The sequence below is a fragment of the Tiliqua scincoides genome, chromosome 3 (assembly GCF_035046505.1).
Source record: "Tiliqua scincoides isolate rTilSci1 chromosome 3, rTilSci1.hap2, whole genome shotgun sequence".
Classification (NCBI taxonomy): Eukaryota; Metazoa; Chordata; class Lepidosauria; order Squamata; family Scincidae; genus Tiliqua; species Tiliqua scincoides.
In genome coordinates, this window is record NC_089823.1 from 11,629,738 (window position 1) to 11,646,734 (window position 16,997).

At 46.6% G+C, this 16,997-nt stretch overlaps 1 protein-coding gene and 1 pseudogene across 1 annotated transcript in view; both read right to left on the reverse strand.

Annotated features, from left to right (window-relative positions):
* Positions 1-15,049: 15,049 nt before the first annotated feature.
* LOC136646994 (5S ribosomal RNA) lies at positions 15,050-15,166 on the reverse strand (annotated as a pseudogene).
* Positions 15,167-16,277: 1,111 nt separating this feature from the next.
* NOX4 (NADPH oxidase 4) overlaps positions 16,278-16,997 on the reverse strand; it is a 93,683-nt gene continuing 92,963 nt past the window's right edge. Inside the window, exon 16 of the mRNA XM_066619907.1 lies at positions 16,278-16,933. Within this exon, the coding sequence (XP_066476004.1) occupies positions 16,813-16,933 (121 nt within the window). The 3' untranslated portion in view covers positions 16,278-16,812. The remainder of the gene's footprint in view (positions 16,934-16,997) is intronic.

Consider the following 16,997-nt stretch of genomic DNA (forward strand, 5'->3'; position numbering starts at 1 on the left):
TAAAATCAACATATCTCATTACAAGATTCTCATGAATGGGTTATATTTTCAAAGCTGTTGAATCACAGCCACAGTGGTGATTCTGCTGTAGCCCCCTTGCCCTTTTCATGGAATGGGAGAAGGAACAGCAGTAGAAACAAGTGGGCAAACCAAGGTGGGCACTCTTCTCCAAACTGTGCTTGAGTTGGCTGCCTTAGGGCGCAATCCTAACCAGTTTTCCAGCACCGAGGTAAGGGCAATTCAATTCCGAGGTAAGGGAACCTTATGGATGCACCAGCCCTGGCAGAACATCTGCTCTGCGTGAGGAATGCCCCCACCTCAATATATGGCATCCTCAGTCAAAGCACAAACAAAAACCCATATATAACAGTGTTGGGAAAGACTTCTGAGATCTTGGAGAGCTGCTGTACCTTGTTAGAGAAGATGGGCCTGGTCTCGTTCAGCACAAGCCAGCTTCCTAAATGCTCTTAACAGCATAGAATTGGACTTAAACATGCTTAATTCTGCACTGGATGGTGACCCAGGAGTGTAATGAAGCTTGGTGCAATGACACTGATAAACCATCTCTGCCGGAAAAACCATTCTGCCATTTCACCTGGACCTCAGGAGGCTGCCATACGTGCAGTCACTGGTTCAGCTAGCTCCATGTCATCTACGCTGACTTTCCTGGGGATACCAGGGATGGAAGCTGGGGATCTTTTGCATGCAAAGCTGCTGCTAAAGCCCCCTACTCTCCATTGAGCTTAATCCAGATAAACTGTCAAGCTCAAGTACCACTAAGGTTATAGGACCCAAGTTAGTTGTGACTGGCGGTCGACTGCTCTCAATGGGTGCCTTTCTCTGCCTGGAACCAGTGTGTATTAAAATGCCCCGACCACTAGACATATCTTCTTTCATTAGAGCAGCACTAATTGAAGTCCCATTAAAAATTATCAGTAATGAATGAGTGGCCAATTAAGCAAAGCTTCTAACAAATAGCTGAATGCGCAATGGATTAACCGCATGTCTGGTGTACTGTTTCACGGAACCATTTACAGCCAGAAATCTAATGCACACCCTATAGAATGCACAACACCCATGTTTGTGGCTATTGTCTATGTCAGGGCTCCCCTGACTTACCTGGAAGCGGAGCTGCCCTGGAGCCAGCCCCCAGCCCAGGTGGCAGCAGCAGTGAGGGGAAGAGCCTGCCTTAGCCCCTGTGGCTTGAAGGTGAAACAGAGCCACAGGGCTGCCACAGGTGGACCCTCACAGCTGCTGGGAGAGCAGCAGTGAGACCTTAAAGGACCAGCCTACAGATTCCTGGGAGCAAGTTCCGGCGAGCCAAGGCTGAGAGGCGCAGGGAACCAAGCAAGTCCCTGACTGGCTGGGCAGGCCTCCAGCAGACCACCCGGAGGTCCGAGGCTCACCACTGCCCCCTTGCCTGCCGGCCTGTGGGGACAGCACAGCGCACAAGCCCAACCCACTCCAGGAGCAATGGTGAAGGCAGCAGCCGCTGCAACCCAGCTGGCAGGCAGAGCAGAAGAGAGACGTAGATGTGAGCAGAGGGAGCGAGGGAGGGCTCAGGGGGCAGAGCCTAAGTGGGCTGGTCCCCAACGTAAAGCCCAGCCTGGCCACAGATGAAGGCAGAACTGGCTAGGCTACTGGCTGGGGCAAATGCTGGCTAGCCCATGAAACAGGGCTGCAAGAGTCCCAGATGGTGGGGAGAAGGGCGCAGGTCATGCAACCCCCTTCCCCCACAACCCTACTGAGGCCACCTGGGCCAGGCTGACAGTGTTGAGGCCATACCCTGAGATGCTCCGCTGCTGCCTCCAGTAACCCAGTGGGTCCCACGTAGAGCTGGGCCCCACAGTCTACTGCTGCAAAGCATACATGGATGTTAGTCTGCACCCCTTCTTCATTTACTGATTCACTAATCTATGACAAGAAAGGACTCTGGCGTTGCTAGAGGGGGGGTGGCGCACTAGGTTTTGCAGGGAGCCTCCCAGCAGTGTGCAAGAGGCTCCTCCCCCCCTTTGGAGCCATGTGGGAGGGGGAATGGAGGCGAAGGCTCCCAAGGGGAGGGGTAGGAGCTGCTTGCGTGCTGCAGGGAGGCTCACTGCAAAACGTGGTACGCCACCCCCCCTCTAGCTACGGCACTGAAAGGATAATTCATGGGGCACATTCCTCCTACAGACTGGTATTAATAGACACACCATACATTTCTGTCTTTCTCCCCACTTCTGAAATGAAAATAATTGTATATGCACAATTGTGGATAAATGACCCACACATTTATTTATTGTTGGACTTACCGAAAAAAGGCTGGCTTTAAGTGCACCGTTAAACTTACTAAGCACTTAATGTGCAATGATTCAGAACTGCATCCGTTTATATTGCTGCCTGTGATTTAATTGGTGAACATGATGTGCAATTAATCCAATTGTCCATGCAGTGTATGAAAATGATTCAGCTCTCTACTGCTGACAGTGTTTTTGAATGGGGGAATGTGGTGTACGACTGAAGAGACACTCGTGATGCACAACTATGATTCGGGCCTTTGTCGTAGAGCCGCAGTTGCATGCAAGAGTCTGCAGTGGGATCGAGCAAAGGGCGCAGCAAAAGCTGCAAAAATAAACAACATACTCTGTATATAACCAGGATTCATTATATATGAGATCAGTGGATTTCATTCTTAATCCCGGGGAAAGGAATTGGCTAAGTGGTTGAGTAGGGATTGACAAAAGGTTTTTAATTTGTTCCATTTGCATTTACTACTTCCAGTGCACCAGGAGTGGAAGGAAAGGAACAATGGCTTTTGGGGCTCTTGGGGTTTTGAGTTTTCCCAAGGGCACCGAAGAACCTGGGAAGTGTATAAGCTCCAAGACCTAGCATGCCATTCTCTCCTGGTACATTGGGAGATGAAAGGTGGGAGGATAATTTTTTTTTTTTTAATGAAAGAGTCCTTCTCAGTCACTGAATGTTGCACTTTTGCAGGTGATTGGTGGGTAGGAAGGAAAAAAGTTTGGAGGCTGACAAGTGGATAGAGTGGGTGGGAGAGATGGAGGGGGAGGAGAACTGGAAGCTGACATATAGTTGAATATCGGAGGGATCTGGTCCTGCTGTACTCCCAGTGCTGTCATCAGAGACACAATAGGGCTTGATTTGGTTTGAAATTAGGCTTAGAACCTAACCTCAAGTGCTACCTCCTCACTTTGTTGCTAAGTCCAATTGCAGATTGAACTGGGGGAGGGCTTTTTGTGACCCCTCTAGAAACCAGAGACCATTTCCCATTTGAGAAGATCTGTGTCATTCAAAGTTTGTCCATTCCCTCCAGATGGAATTAGGGCAATGAACCACAGATCATTTGCTATAATTGGTGTTTCTCATACTGTGGGTCGGGACCCACTAGGTTCATCACAAGCCAATTTCAAGTGGGTCTCCATTCATTTCAATATTTTATTTTTAATACATTAGACTTGATGCTACCATGGTATGTGACTGCATCTGGGGAAATGCTACAGACCTGTACTTTTAACAAGCTACTAAGTAGAGAGAGAGTTCGAGACTCTCTCTCTCTCTCTCTCTCTCTCTCTCTCTCTCTCTCTCTCTCTAACTCTACTAAGTATATTCATTTAACAATGATAGTCAGTGGGATTTACCACTGGGTAAGTGTGGGCAGGATTGCAGCCTAGGATTGTTAAAAAAATTTTCCTGCTTGATGATGTCACTTCCAGTCATGACATCACTTCCGGTGGGTCCTGATAGATTCTCATTCTAAAAAGTGGGTCCCAGTGCTAAATGTGTGGGAACCACTGCTCTATATTACAATTCTCCTTTCCAGAATATAGGGGCAGAATGAAGGTCACACAAATGAGCCCATGGTTCCTGGGGTGGGGGAGTAAATCTCCCCCCAGAGTATCTCTTTTTCCTACTTAAACATTTCAGCAGCGTTCTGATCTGTAGGTTACGGCCAAGCTGCAAATGGTTCCTTGATCGTAACAATCTGGAAAAAAATATTCATTGCTTCATGAGCAGGTTATTGAAAGCCTCTTCTCTCAGTGATACATTTTCATAATGTGGCTGTTTCCTGCCAAGAGCACCTCTGGTAACTGCTGCAATCAATATGAATAAAGGGAAGTCACTTGCAGAACATTTGAAGCTGTAGGGCTGAGCCTCACGCAATTTTTTCCTTGATTCCATAGATCAGGGCCACTTGAACCCCAGCCTGGGGGCTGGATCTGGGGTTTGGATGGATACACCCATCCGGTAAGCTGCCCCTTTCGTTCCACCTCCACGCAGTTCCTCTACTGGGTAGATTGGGATGCTCTGGGCAGTCATGTCTGACCGGACATCCTGTTGTGCCAGACTTTGGGGATACCAGACAACAGATACAATTGCACAGAGTGTCCCAGAGGCCAGATCTACCGAACGGAGGAGCCGCATGGAGGCAGAACGAAAAGCTTTGGTCTGGACAGGGTCCGCATTTTTGATGGACAGCAGTCACAACTTTGAGCACTGCTGCCATAGACAGTTAACATGTGACTATATAATAAGACCTACATAACAAACCATTGTGTTTGGCTCACCAGTAATTCAATGGTAGCAGGAATGGGTGGCAGTCCAAAATACGATAAGGCTAAGGGTATCTCCAAACAAGAACACAGAAGGAAAATAATGACTCTGAGAGCACCAATACAGCAGACTTAGGAAGTACAGGTCGGCCCTTGCAACCATGAGAGTTCTGTTACCAGAACCACTGCAGATGCCAAAAACAGCAGATAATGACATCTGTGCTTGGATTTCCAGCAGCCTCTCCAGGCCTCAGAAAGCCCCCCCCCCCCCGGAAGAGTCAGAAGGCACTTTCAGTTTCTGCGACTAAGTTGTTGGCAACCTTCAGTCTCGAAAGACTATGGTATCGCGCTCTGAAAGGTGGTTCTGGAACAGCGACTAGTATGGCCAAAAAGGCCAATTCGGGAGTGACAATCCCTTCCACACTGGGAGCAAGTGCAGTCTGTCCCTGGTCTGTCTCCCTGGCTATGGGCCTTCCTTCTTTGCCTCTTAGCCTCAGACTGTTGGCCAAGTGTCTCTTCAAACTGGGAAAGGCCATGCTGCACAGCCTGCCTCCAAGTGGGCCGCTCAGAGGCCAGGGTTTCCCACTTGTTGAGGTCCACTCCTAAGCCCTTCAGAACCCTCTTGCAGATGTCCTTGTATCGCAGCTGTGGTCTACCTGTAGGGTGCTGCTTTCCTTGCACGAGTTCTCCATAGAGGAGATCCTTTGGGATCCGGCCATCATCCATTCTCACGACATGACCGAGCCAACGCAGGCGTCTTTGTTTCAGCAGTGCGTACATGCTAGGGAGAAAATGACCTGAAAAGTATAATTGTAAATTCACTGAAGAACTGTGAGGTCAGTGCTGGATTAACCCAAGTAGCATATGCGATGGGCCCCACATTTTCAAGGGGCCTTGCACAGGCAGCTCGATCCAAATGGGCCTCTGCTCCAGTGCTGGCACTGGGTGTTGCAAATGTGTCGTACGGCATGTTTGCACTGCCCATTGAGCAAGCAGAGCTGGTGGGGAGGCCTTTACCATGAATGCCACTAAGGGGGCAGTGACTGCTGGCAGAGGCCAGGAAAATGCCAAATGGTGCAGGGGGGGCGGGAGGAGGTGTTTTCGGGTGACCAAAGGGAAGGAACAGGGGAGGACTACCCTGGGAAGGGGGTTGGGACTATGGAAGCCTCCTCCACTGAATCCTATCCCGTCTTGGGCTCCGAAGCCCGACATGGGGCTCCTCAGGTCTACACCAGTGGTGTACCCAGGGCTTCTGGTGCCCAGGGCAACACATGACATCATCAGCACGCTCGGAAGCTGGCAGGGTGACTTTGCCTGGCCAGCTGCTGAGAGGGCGAATGTGCTCCAATTGCTTCCCGATGGGGACGCAGTTGGATCATGAGCACGTGCTTGGCATCCGACCAGGCTATTTCGCCTGACTGGTTGCTGACAGGGTGCATGTGCTTCGCTTCCACAACGGGGTAGCAGTTGGAGCATGAGGGAGCACTTGGCAGCCATCCTGGCGATTTCACCTAACCAGCTGCCAAGCGGGCACGTGCGCTCCAACTGCTTCCCGACAGGAATGCATGCTGTGTTGCCCCCCCCCCGTGGCTCCCAGGGCATGCGCCATGTTTTACCAGAGGGACAGTACGCCTCTGTCTGCACCTCAAAATAGCTGGCACAGGCTCGAGAAGCCCCATTGAGTAGGCTAGGGCTTTTCTCCGGATGTGTTGGCAACCTTCAGTCTCGAAAGACTATGGTATCGCGCTCTGAAAGGTGGTTCTGGAACAGCGTCTAGTGTGGCTGAAAAGGCCGATTCGGGAGTGACAATCCCTTCCACACTGGGAGCAAGTGCAGTCTGTCCCTGGTCTGTCTCCCTGGCTATGGGCCTTCCTCCTTTGCCTCTTAGCCTCAGACTGTTGGCCAAGTGTCTCTTCAAACTGGGAAAGGCCATGCTGCACAGCCTGCCTCCAAGCGGGCTGCTCAGAGGCCAGGGTTTCCCACTTGTTGAGGTCCACTCCTTAGGCCTTCAGATCCCTCTTGCAGATGTCCTTGTATGGCAGATGTGGTCTACCTGTAGGGCGCTTTCCTTGCACAAGTTCTCCATAGAGGAGATCCTTTGGGATCCGGCCATCATCCATTCTCACGACATGACCGAGCCAGCGCAGGCGTCTCTGTTTCAGCAGTGCGTACATGACAAATATCCCCTTACCCCAAAGAGACCTCCAGCCTGCTTAGATCCAGCATAGTATCTTGCGGCAGCTGTTTGGAGCAGCCACTCCTGTGCTGGATAGGATTGTCTTTGATGAAATTGGCATCTCAAGATCTGGAAGCCCCGTCGTTTACATGGATGGGGAGCCACCTACTGCATGGCACGGAATCATCACGGGTGTCATTAATAACATGATATGAATAATGTTGTTCAAATTTAACTTTACCGCAAGTACAAAAATGGAGACCTATATGTAAGTAACACTATTACTGATGTTATCAGACATACTTGTTGCATTATCCGGCTATATAGAAAATGGAAATAAAAATTGAATTAGTTTACCATGCAAATAAATAGTTTATGTTTCAAATTTATCTGTATTCTTAAAAAAATTTAGGGCCCCCTTTATAACATATACTACAGGCCTCACATTAGCTTAATCCAGCCCTGCGTATGGTGGAGGAAGAGACACTTGGCCAACAGACTGAGGCAAAGAGGCAAAGAAGGAAGACCCATAGCCAGGGAGACAGACCAGGGACAGACTGCACTTGCTCCCAGTGTGGAAGGGATTGTCACTCCCGAATCAGCCTTTTCAGCCACACTAGACGCTGTACCAGAACCACCATTCAGACCGTGATACCACAGTCTTTCGAGACTGAGGGTTGCCAACTAACTAACCTAAATGGTATTGCATGATATTTACTGTAGGATGACTTCACTTCTCGTGTGACCTGTGTAGAATCGTTCTTCTTTTTAAAAAGTGCATTATTTCAGCCCTGTAGGAAATTTATTGGCCCTGGTTGGGGCAAATGCTACGGGGAGCAATGGTGCTGTGGTTTCTTTGATTTGTTCATCTGAACTGCTTCTCTGCATTGCCCCTGAACCAACTTAAGTAGGCTGCGGAAGCTATTTAAAAGTAGGCTCAGTGTCACCTGCAGAGGGGCAGTTTGGATGAACAATCCAATGCTTGGGGTCTGCTGGGTGATCATCTGATCACTGGCATGATATGGGGCATTCTGATCTTGTGAGAGTTTCTGGAGCCATAATATGTTTGGCAACCTTCAGTCTTGAAAGACTATGTTATAAGCCCACAGCACCTGGTATTCCCGGGCAGTCTCCCATCCAAGTTTTACCCAGGCCTGACCTTGCTTAGCTTCCAAGTTCAGACAAGATCAAACATGTGCAAGGTAACAGTTGCTGCATATAGAAGCATTCAGAGGTTGTTCCATGCAGTCTTTGCATAGGAACTGCCATGCACATGCAGTTTGGTGAGGGCCAGACTGTTGCTGCGCATTGAGGCATTTGCTATCACCCTGAAAGGCAGCCCTTTCTAAATGGAGACGTCTTCTGTAGAGTCAATTGGGATCGGCGGAGACTTGACTTCAGTGAGTTTTGCAGGAAACGGAGCTCCTTGACACGTTTCAATTTGACTTGCACTCTGGATTTGAAATGGCCTCTGTCATCTTTGTTGAGAATTGCAACATGCTCTGTGTGGGACTGCCCCCCACCCCCCAAAAAAACGGACTGGGAATTGTGGTGTAAAATTCCAAACCACTGGTGCAAAATTTGCACTGCTGCTGGGAGACTCCAGATCAGGTCATGTGACCAATACCTGTGAACAGCATGTGCTCCCCATTGGTTCTTGGTAAAATTGAAGGTGCTGGTTTTTACCTTTAATGCTGTACATAGAAGGATTTCTTTGTGTTGGCCCTACATCTGTGGAACTCTCTTCCACAGAGAAATCATGGCTCTCCCTCTCTCCAGACTTTTCAAAAGGCCCTGAAGACCCACTGTCTACTACAGGGTGGGTTAGGATCATACATAGATGATCATCTCCTCTATGGAGAACTCGTGCAAGGAAAGTGCCCTACAGGTGGACCACAGCTGCGATACAAGGACATCTGCAAGAGGGATCTGAAGGCCTTAGGAGTGGACCTCAACAGGTGAGAAACCCTGGCCTCTGTGCGGCCCGCTTGGAGGCAGGCTGTGCAGCATGGCCTTTCCCAGTTTGAAGAGACACTTGCCCAACAGACTGAGGCAAAGAGGCAAAGAAGGAAGGCCCACAGCCAGGGAGACAGACCAGGGACAGGCTGCACTTGCTCCCAGTGTGGAAGGGATTGTCACTCCCGAATCGGCCTTTTCAGCCACACTAGACGCTGTGCCAAAACCACCATCCAGAGCGTGATACCATAGTCTTTCGAGACTGAAGGTTGCCAACAACAAGGATCATACAGCTGCTCAGCTGGTGTTGTTGCTTCTCTCTGTTTTAATGTATTTGTAACTACTATTTTACAAATTTTAGGTTGTGGGGGGAGGGGGTTGCTAGCTGTCTTGAAGCATGTCCACAAGGAACGGCATAAATTAAATAAATAAATAAATAAATGATCAGTACATTCGAGGGGCTTTTCACCTACCATTTCCTCACTCCAAATCTTGCCCCCCTAGTGGCTCTGCAGAGTTCCGAATACATGCAAAACGACTCCTTCCAGCCACTTCTACCCACCTGATCACCCTTTAGGAAGTGGCTTTTTCAGTTTAAAAATAGCTGTCCAGGTGATGTAATCCACATGACTTTGTGGTATGAACTCCTGAAGTTGGACTCCTGAAGTAGTGGCTTCTCCAGGTGAATGGTGGCTCCTAGGTTTGCTTCATTCCAAAAGCAGTGTGTGAACTAGCTCCTGGCATTCTTTAATGCAGTGGTTCTCAAACTTTTTATCACTGGGACCTACTTTTTAGAATGACAATCTGTTGGGACCCACTGGAAGTGATGTCAAGGCCAGCAGTGACATCCTCAAGCGGGAAAGTTTTTAACACCCGCCATATGATCAAATACAATAAAATCAATTAAGTACACTAAAAATTTGCAATAAGTATAAGTTCAAGAATTTATTTAAAATAAAGAAGATCCATCCTAACCCTCCCAAACAGTGGCTGATTTGTTTTAAAAAATATTCCCCAAACATCCCAAAGGTTGCAATCCTACCCACACTTACCTGGGAGTAAACCCCATTAACTGTCATTGTGCGCATACCATGGTAGCGTCAAGTCTAATATATTGAAAATAAAATCCACATTGAAATGAATGGGACCCACCTGAAACTGGCTCGTGACCCACCTAGTGGGTCCTGACCCATAGTTTGAGAAACACTGCGTGTTAAAAGTATCGTCAGTTTTCAGATCATCATCATTAACTAGAGCAGCAAAGAACATGTTCCCATTTGGTATGGGAAATCGACATAGCAAGATCACCCAGGGTGACTGGGATATTAGCTTGCAGCTGGCATTTTGCAGTGCATGAAGTTGTGATCGATCTTGCCCAGGGTTGTCTCTGCTGGCAACTCCCCAGGGCAGCAGGTGGGTCTTTCCCGCCTTAGCTAGCAATGCTGGGAATCGGTGCTTTGCCACTGAGCTATGTCCAATCCCCCTGTGCAAAGTGTATTGCAAGTGACTAGCCAATCGGCCAACTTGCAGATCATGGTGTGTTCAGACAGAGTCTGTGATCCATAGACTCTGATCCCAGGGTGCGTCTCTCTACTGCCGCTGTTTCCTCTCTGGTGGTTTCTTCCCAGGAGCGCTGCACAGCATCCCTAATCACCCACACCACATCGAGTGCACACCAGGACACTCTCTGCAAAGAGGGGCCGATAGTTTACATATCTCAGGGATTATTAATGGGCAGTCCAAGGCACTTACCCTCTTTGAATCAAGTTCGCATAGCTGTGTCTCTTGAGCAGGCCTGCAAATGCTGCTTACTCCGAACCAGGAAGATAAGGTGGGAATAATAATAAATCAATCAAACAGATACACATCTATCACAAGGAATGCCCTGACTGGAGGAGTCTCGTTCTGTTGTCGGAAGAGGCATGCACCTTCTCTTTTCCATGCCCAAGTTGCAGCCCTAAAAGCAGGATGGCTAGATGAGGATCGGCATAGCGCAATGACCTTGCAGTGACAGAATTTTAATGTGTGGCTGGTTGGAGTGAAGCAATGCAGCAGACTGCCAGCCTCTCCCTCTCTCTGTCCGCCGCACATTACTGTGTGCACTCAACATTTATGTAACTCTTGATTCTCAGTCTTCATGCTTGTCCTTACCTGGGGTCAAGAAGCAACACAGCCCAGGCTTTATTTATCAAACTGTCAGGTTTGCTTAGAGCCAAAGCACCTAGCCCCATTTTATATAACTGTAAGGTGATGGCGAAAGGGTTAAAAGCAACTGACTTCCACTAACAGAGCATGGATGACTCAAGCAGGACAGCCTGTTGGCATCAAAGATGGCTTTTTTTCCAACTATAAAAAAGCCATCCTTTTTTATAGTCACCCGAATCCAACACAGTGGATGCACAGTGCTGTTTCAGGACGCAGATATTGACATCATGATGCTCATTCAGCCTGCACTGAGTACCAGATGCCTCTCATCTAGGTGAGCAGAAATAGCTTCATGTGCAACTATTTGCATGGAAGGCCAATAGATATTCAACTGGGGGGAGGGGGAGGATTGTGCATTGTTGCTGTGTCTTTATGCTCTTAGCCATGAGTTTTAGTGGCTCTCACTGTGCACATAAATTGCATTCTGTGCTGCTTTGTTCGCTGATACTAGAAATGTGGTATAGAAATTCTGAAAAAAAGAAAAGTGAAAATGAATAAATACAGGGTGACCCCCCAAAAAACAGAACCCATAAAAATTTTATTAAATCCTACAAAGGTCCAGTAAATTTCAAGAAACTTACCGGACTCAAACTTCAATCTGTGTATGAAGACATGAGAAGAATTTATTAGCACAAAGTCGACTTGTATACCCTGAAAGAAAAAAAGAAGAAAAATTAAAATTAATAGTTTTATTCAAAGATTTATGGGTTCTGTTTTTTTTTTGGGTCACCCTGTACATTTATGAAGCAAGCTTGAGATCTCTTATCATGCACTGAACTTTATCATTACTATCAAAACGGTCTTGTTCCTAGTCCTCAGTATTTTATAGCCTGTAGAATCAAATATTGAGGACTAGGAACATGATTTTTTTTTTCATAAGACTATAACTTGTAGAAGACACTACACATATATAGAGTCTAAATAGTCTCTATATATAGATTATAGCTTGTAGAAAACAATTGCACGTGGGTAGATTTCTGGAAATTTGGAAGCCCTTTCCAGAAATGTATGAATAGATTCTTTATTAATATCCATGTTATTGTAAACCACCTTGAATAAATTTGATGAGCACTCTGATGATGAGAAAGGTGGTATATAAATACAGAAATAAAATAAATAAAAATAAATGGTTATGTTTAATTGTACATTTACTGAATATATATACACCTTTTTCCTTTTCCTTTATTTTTTCCTTTCTACAGTTATTTTGTTCAGCAATTGTATTATTGTTTTATTATTCACTAATAAAGGAAATTTAAAAAAAAAAATGTTTATAGTCCTCATGGATAACACCTTGATGATTCACATGTACACTGTCTAGAAACCAGAGTGGAGCTCATCTGAACAGGATTTCAGCAGTTTGATGCCATGTTTTGGATTAGAATACAAGCTGAAATACGAATATGTGATTGTTTTGAATGTGGATAATCCATTCTTGGCTCACAGTTTGAGTTTCCTTGCCATAGAATGCGTACGACCAGGAAAATGCTGCACTTTATCCACCTGGTTTTGTTGTTAAGAAGAGTTTGCCCAATTTCTCATATAATGGGGGGTTTCCTGTGACTAGTTCATGCATTTATGGTCTTTCTAAGCAGGCCTGGATACTTCTCAAAGGAAAGAACATTGAGGCACCCACTATACCACCCAGTTCAACCTCTGAGGATCCAAATCAGGCCTGTTCAATGTATGGTTCATTGAATTGGACACACCAACTGACTGTGAAATGTGGCCTTCTGGGACATGACTATTCCAGACCTCATGACTAGGATGCAACATGACTGTGGTGTATTCAGACACAGTGAATTAATATTTATGATCTGCATTAACCCCCTTGGTTAAGGGGTTCAGTATGAATCCCCTTGGTTCATACTTAAATTCACTAGTGATAGATTCCCCCCACCATGTTGCCAACACTTCTCTCACACAGCATGTGCAAATACACAGTGGATTCTGTGATCCAAGAGCTCTCACTAAACTCTGGCCAAAGTCATGCCATTTTAACATCAGCTCTGATTCTGGTTCTAAAATGCTTGTTAGCAAAAAGCCATGTGCCAGCCCTCACCCCGTGCCTTTGTTATAGCGATAACACAGAGCCAGCTTACAAACCTTTTGCCTTCATAACTTCACTCAGTGCTTTCAGTTCCAGTTCCCCAGTACCTTGGTCCCTGGACCAGACAGAGCTGGTCTGTGTTATCTTGCAAGACCCACAACCCCCTGGAGGGGTAAAGGGGGATCTTGAGTAAGGTAGAGATGGAAATTTGCTGAACTTTTTGCCTGTTGAACATATTGCTTTGAAATGAATATAAAAGGCTCGTCTGCATCCAGTTGGCACTTTGCGCATGATCTGAGGCTATTGCCTCCTTGCTTTGGTACCAGCAATTAACAAGCTGTTTTCTTCTATACCTTCCCTCGGTGTGTTCCACTGGGACCAGGGCACGCCGGGTAACGAACTTCACGCTGCTTACGTGGGTTCAAGGGCAACACAGTCTCAGGCTTTCCTGACCTAAAATTACAGCCAGGTTGGGGGAAATAACTAGAGACCCCAAGATGCAGTACATGACATTTTTTGGTCCACTGACTGGATTGCAGAGTGAACAACTTCAAAGTGCCTCGGACTAGGCTAATAATAACCACAAGAAAGGGTTTTCAAAAAGAATACATATTTTATTGAAAAATATGGGGTAACAAGGAAAAATGCAATTTTTACTTGTAAGAACAGTTGCATGGCAGTTCTGTGGTTGTGGATGAAGGATAATTGAAGATGGTTCCATTCTCAGAGTTGCGTGGGTTAAATCAGTGCACTGGGTTAAACTGTGTGCTAAACATGGCTTAAACTGCGCTATGGCACCATGGCAAACTCACAGGGGAGCCATGGGATATCCCTTGTAGTTTCTTCTTCTTGGCTCTCCCAACCATATTGGATTGCGCAAGATCTCATGCAATTGAAGATGGTGGTGTCCAGGAGAGCCAGGTAAGAAGAGGCTGGTATGAAGGAGGGTTCCATGATCACAGTAAGTTTAGGAACTGCTGGGATAAGTGAAGGAAGACAGGAAAGGGGAGGAGAGGGAGTTATGCTACCAGCAGGGCAGTTTCCTCTGCCTGAGATGACCCAACAGAAGATTAGAGGGAGGCTTAAAACAGGCACTGGTGAATGGGGGTTCTAGAAGGGAGGAAGAGTTGTTGGTAGGGGCTGGGAAGAGAGGAAGAGACCCATCTTTGTGGGGTAGGCTGGAGTACAATGTCCATCTACAGTGCGTGGTTGGGCTGCATGATTTCGGCTCCAGGAGTAAAAACGCAGCCACAAAGGTGCCCCTTGGTGGGCACAGAAGTCAGTTCTTCCAGAAATGAGGGTAACTACCATGGCTGGACACTTCATGAGCAGGAAATAAAACCCTCTCCAGCATCGGAGTGAAAGTCTTGGACAGCATGGATGTCATCAGTGGGGAAGAGAATGCCAACATTTGCTTTAAGGGTCTGAACAAAGAATACAAGGGCATTTCTGGGTGCATAATGCTATATGGAGCATCTTCCCAGGTGTGCAGCCAAGAGTTTCCTAGGCTTGATAAGGTGTGACCTTCCAGGAGAGTACAAAACAACAGCCCCCTCAGACTAAGAAGTTCTCAAGAGGGATCTATACTTTGAAGGGGTGGGCAATTCCTGAACCAATTAAGACGCACACACCCATGTGCCAAAAAGATGATAAATTGATCTGGTTTGGAGGCTCCAATTCGAATCCTGGCTTCATTTTGTACCAGAATGTAAGATTCCCACCACTTCAGCTGCACAATGAAAGATATTCTGCCTCTCTCTACAATCTCTCCCTTCTTGGACTGTTTATTGTTCTGTCCCCTATCTCCACTTTTAACATCTTTCTTTCAATCAGATCAACAGTGTCTTTATTTTTCTGTTATCTTTCACTTGTGTGGGGTGGAAGTTGGGTTTCTCCATCCTCCTTTGGACTGATGTGAAAGAAGTGGGTCCATTTGACCAATGGGCAAGGTGCCCAGGCCAGCATTTGTTCAGCACTGACTGAGGATCCTGTCTGATGTTGAAAGACCCTCAGTCATTTTTAGGATGTTCACAGATCATTTTCTTTTCAGGGCTTATGAGGATGGCTCAAGACTAAGGTTGGCAACCTTCAGTCTCGAAAGACTATGGTATAAGCCTACAGCACCCGGTATTCCCGGGCAGTCTCCCATCCGAGTACTAACCAGGCCTGACCCTGCTTAGCTTCCGAGATCAGATGAGATCGGGCACGTGCAGGGTAACAGTTGCTGCCTGGCTCAAGACTACCAAACTAGGAAAGTGTTCTCTCCAGCCAGAGAGAGGCTTTTCGCAAAGCTGTGAGTAATCACCTTTGTGCATTCCAAGCAAGAGAACCAGCTCATCCCACACCCCACCTGATCACATTGTAACATTCCCCTTAGGAATTAGCTTAGCTACAGCCCTGTCTCTGCAGTGCAACTTGCACCTCCTTCTCAAACCCCCCCCCCCCCCAATAATTTGACTGCACAGCAAGGCTCCAACAAGGACCCTCAAAGCTGTTTGCAGCCCAAACTCACTTGCTTCCTGGGTAACCCAGGTTAGATCCTCTCCCAATGCATAGCTCTTCCTCTCTCATTACAAAAGGGATTTCTATACAGCCTCCCCTTGTTCAATGGAAAACATACTGAGTTCTATTGCCTTTGCTTGATTTTATTGATTTTAATACTGTAATTACGTAATTCCTCAGACTGGTTTGTTTCAGTTACTTTTGACTCCTGCTTCCTTAAGTGCCCATACATTTAACTCCTTAAGTACTGCTGCATTGCCAATGGCTGGTCACACTCATGTCTAGGAAAGTATGTGAAGGCAAGACCTAGAGCATGTGCGGTAACACTGATTTCCCTCCTTTGTGATCACACCAATACTTTCTACAGGACCTGATCACTGGAAATCTCACTGGCCCACTGAACATATTGTAGGCATCGTGTGCAACTCTTAAATTTTCCAACAATTGTGCACAGGAGACTCCCAGAACAGTCCTATGTATGCTTACTCAGAAGAAAGTCTCACTGTGTTCAATGGGGCTTACTCTCAGAAAAGTGAGCAAAGGTCTATAGCTGAAGGCTGTGATTTAAGAACACATGCATGGAGGTAGGTTCTGCTGGATTCAGGCTTCTTTCTGACATCCCCTACCAAGAAAACTTGGACTTGCCTCCACACTGAACTTCCTCCCCCGCTTCCTGAACAGTGTCCCTGTATGATATAGGTGTACACTTAGACCATTTTGTATATCTAAAAAAAACACAGTGCGGGCAAAAGGTCCTTCAATTCCATGTGATGTGTTGGACCAGAAGGTTAAAAAAAAAAGGTTAAAGCTAAAAATAGCAGGCCTGTCCACCTCTCTCCTTGGTATGCCTCTATACCTGGAAGAAGGGATTGGACATTAACACTCCCCTCCCCATTTCCCCTGTAGTGCTAAAGTTGTAATATTTTGCTTAAAGTCTCTCCATTTCAAAGTTGCTTTATTTATGTGCCAGCTTACAGCAGTCTGATCAATCTGTTGGTCATTCAACCAATGCCACTTTCCAAGTTCTGAAGCCTTCAGTGGAGAAAGTTCAAATGTTCCATATGGATCGATCTTGAAACCAGCCGTAGAAGCAACTGTATGAGCCGCTAACAACCTTCTAGTAATTCAAGCTCTGCAGAGGCAAGCTGCCACCTCTTAAGACACTTTGGGGCTGTGTATAAGTAGCTGGGATGCATTCCTTTTCAAAGTTGCTCCGCTTCTTAGTGTATTAAATAGTTATAAATTAAAACAAACTCTTTGCTACTCTTTGGTACATGGCCTCTGGCTAACGCTGCTAATTCTGAAGTCTTTTTTTTTCTTTTTGGTAATTGCACTCAGGTCTTCCAGACGGTCCTCGTGAGTCCTGGAGACTTTCAGCTGAAGGATTCTTTATTGTATTCAAACCTTGTCCCATAAGGATTGCTTCTGTTGCTCAGTTTGTGAAGAACTTTGGAGATTTCATTTGGGCCACAGCAAAAAACGCCAACAGTCTTCCTATTGAGATTAAAAACGGGGTTACCAAACTCACAATAAAATAGGAAAACAGACCCACAACCGA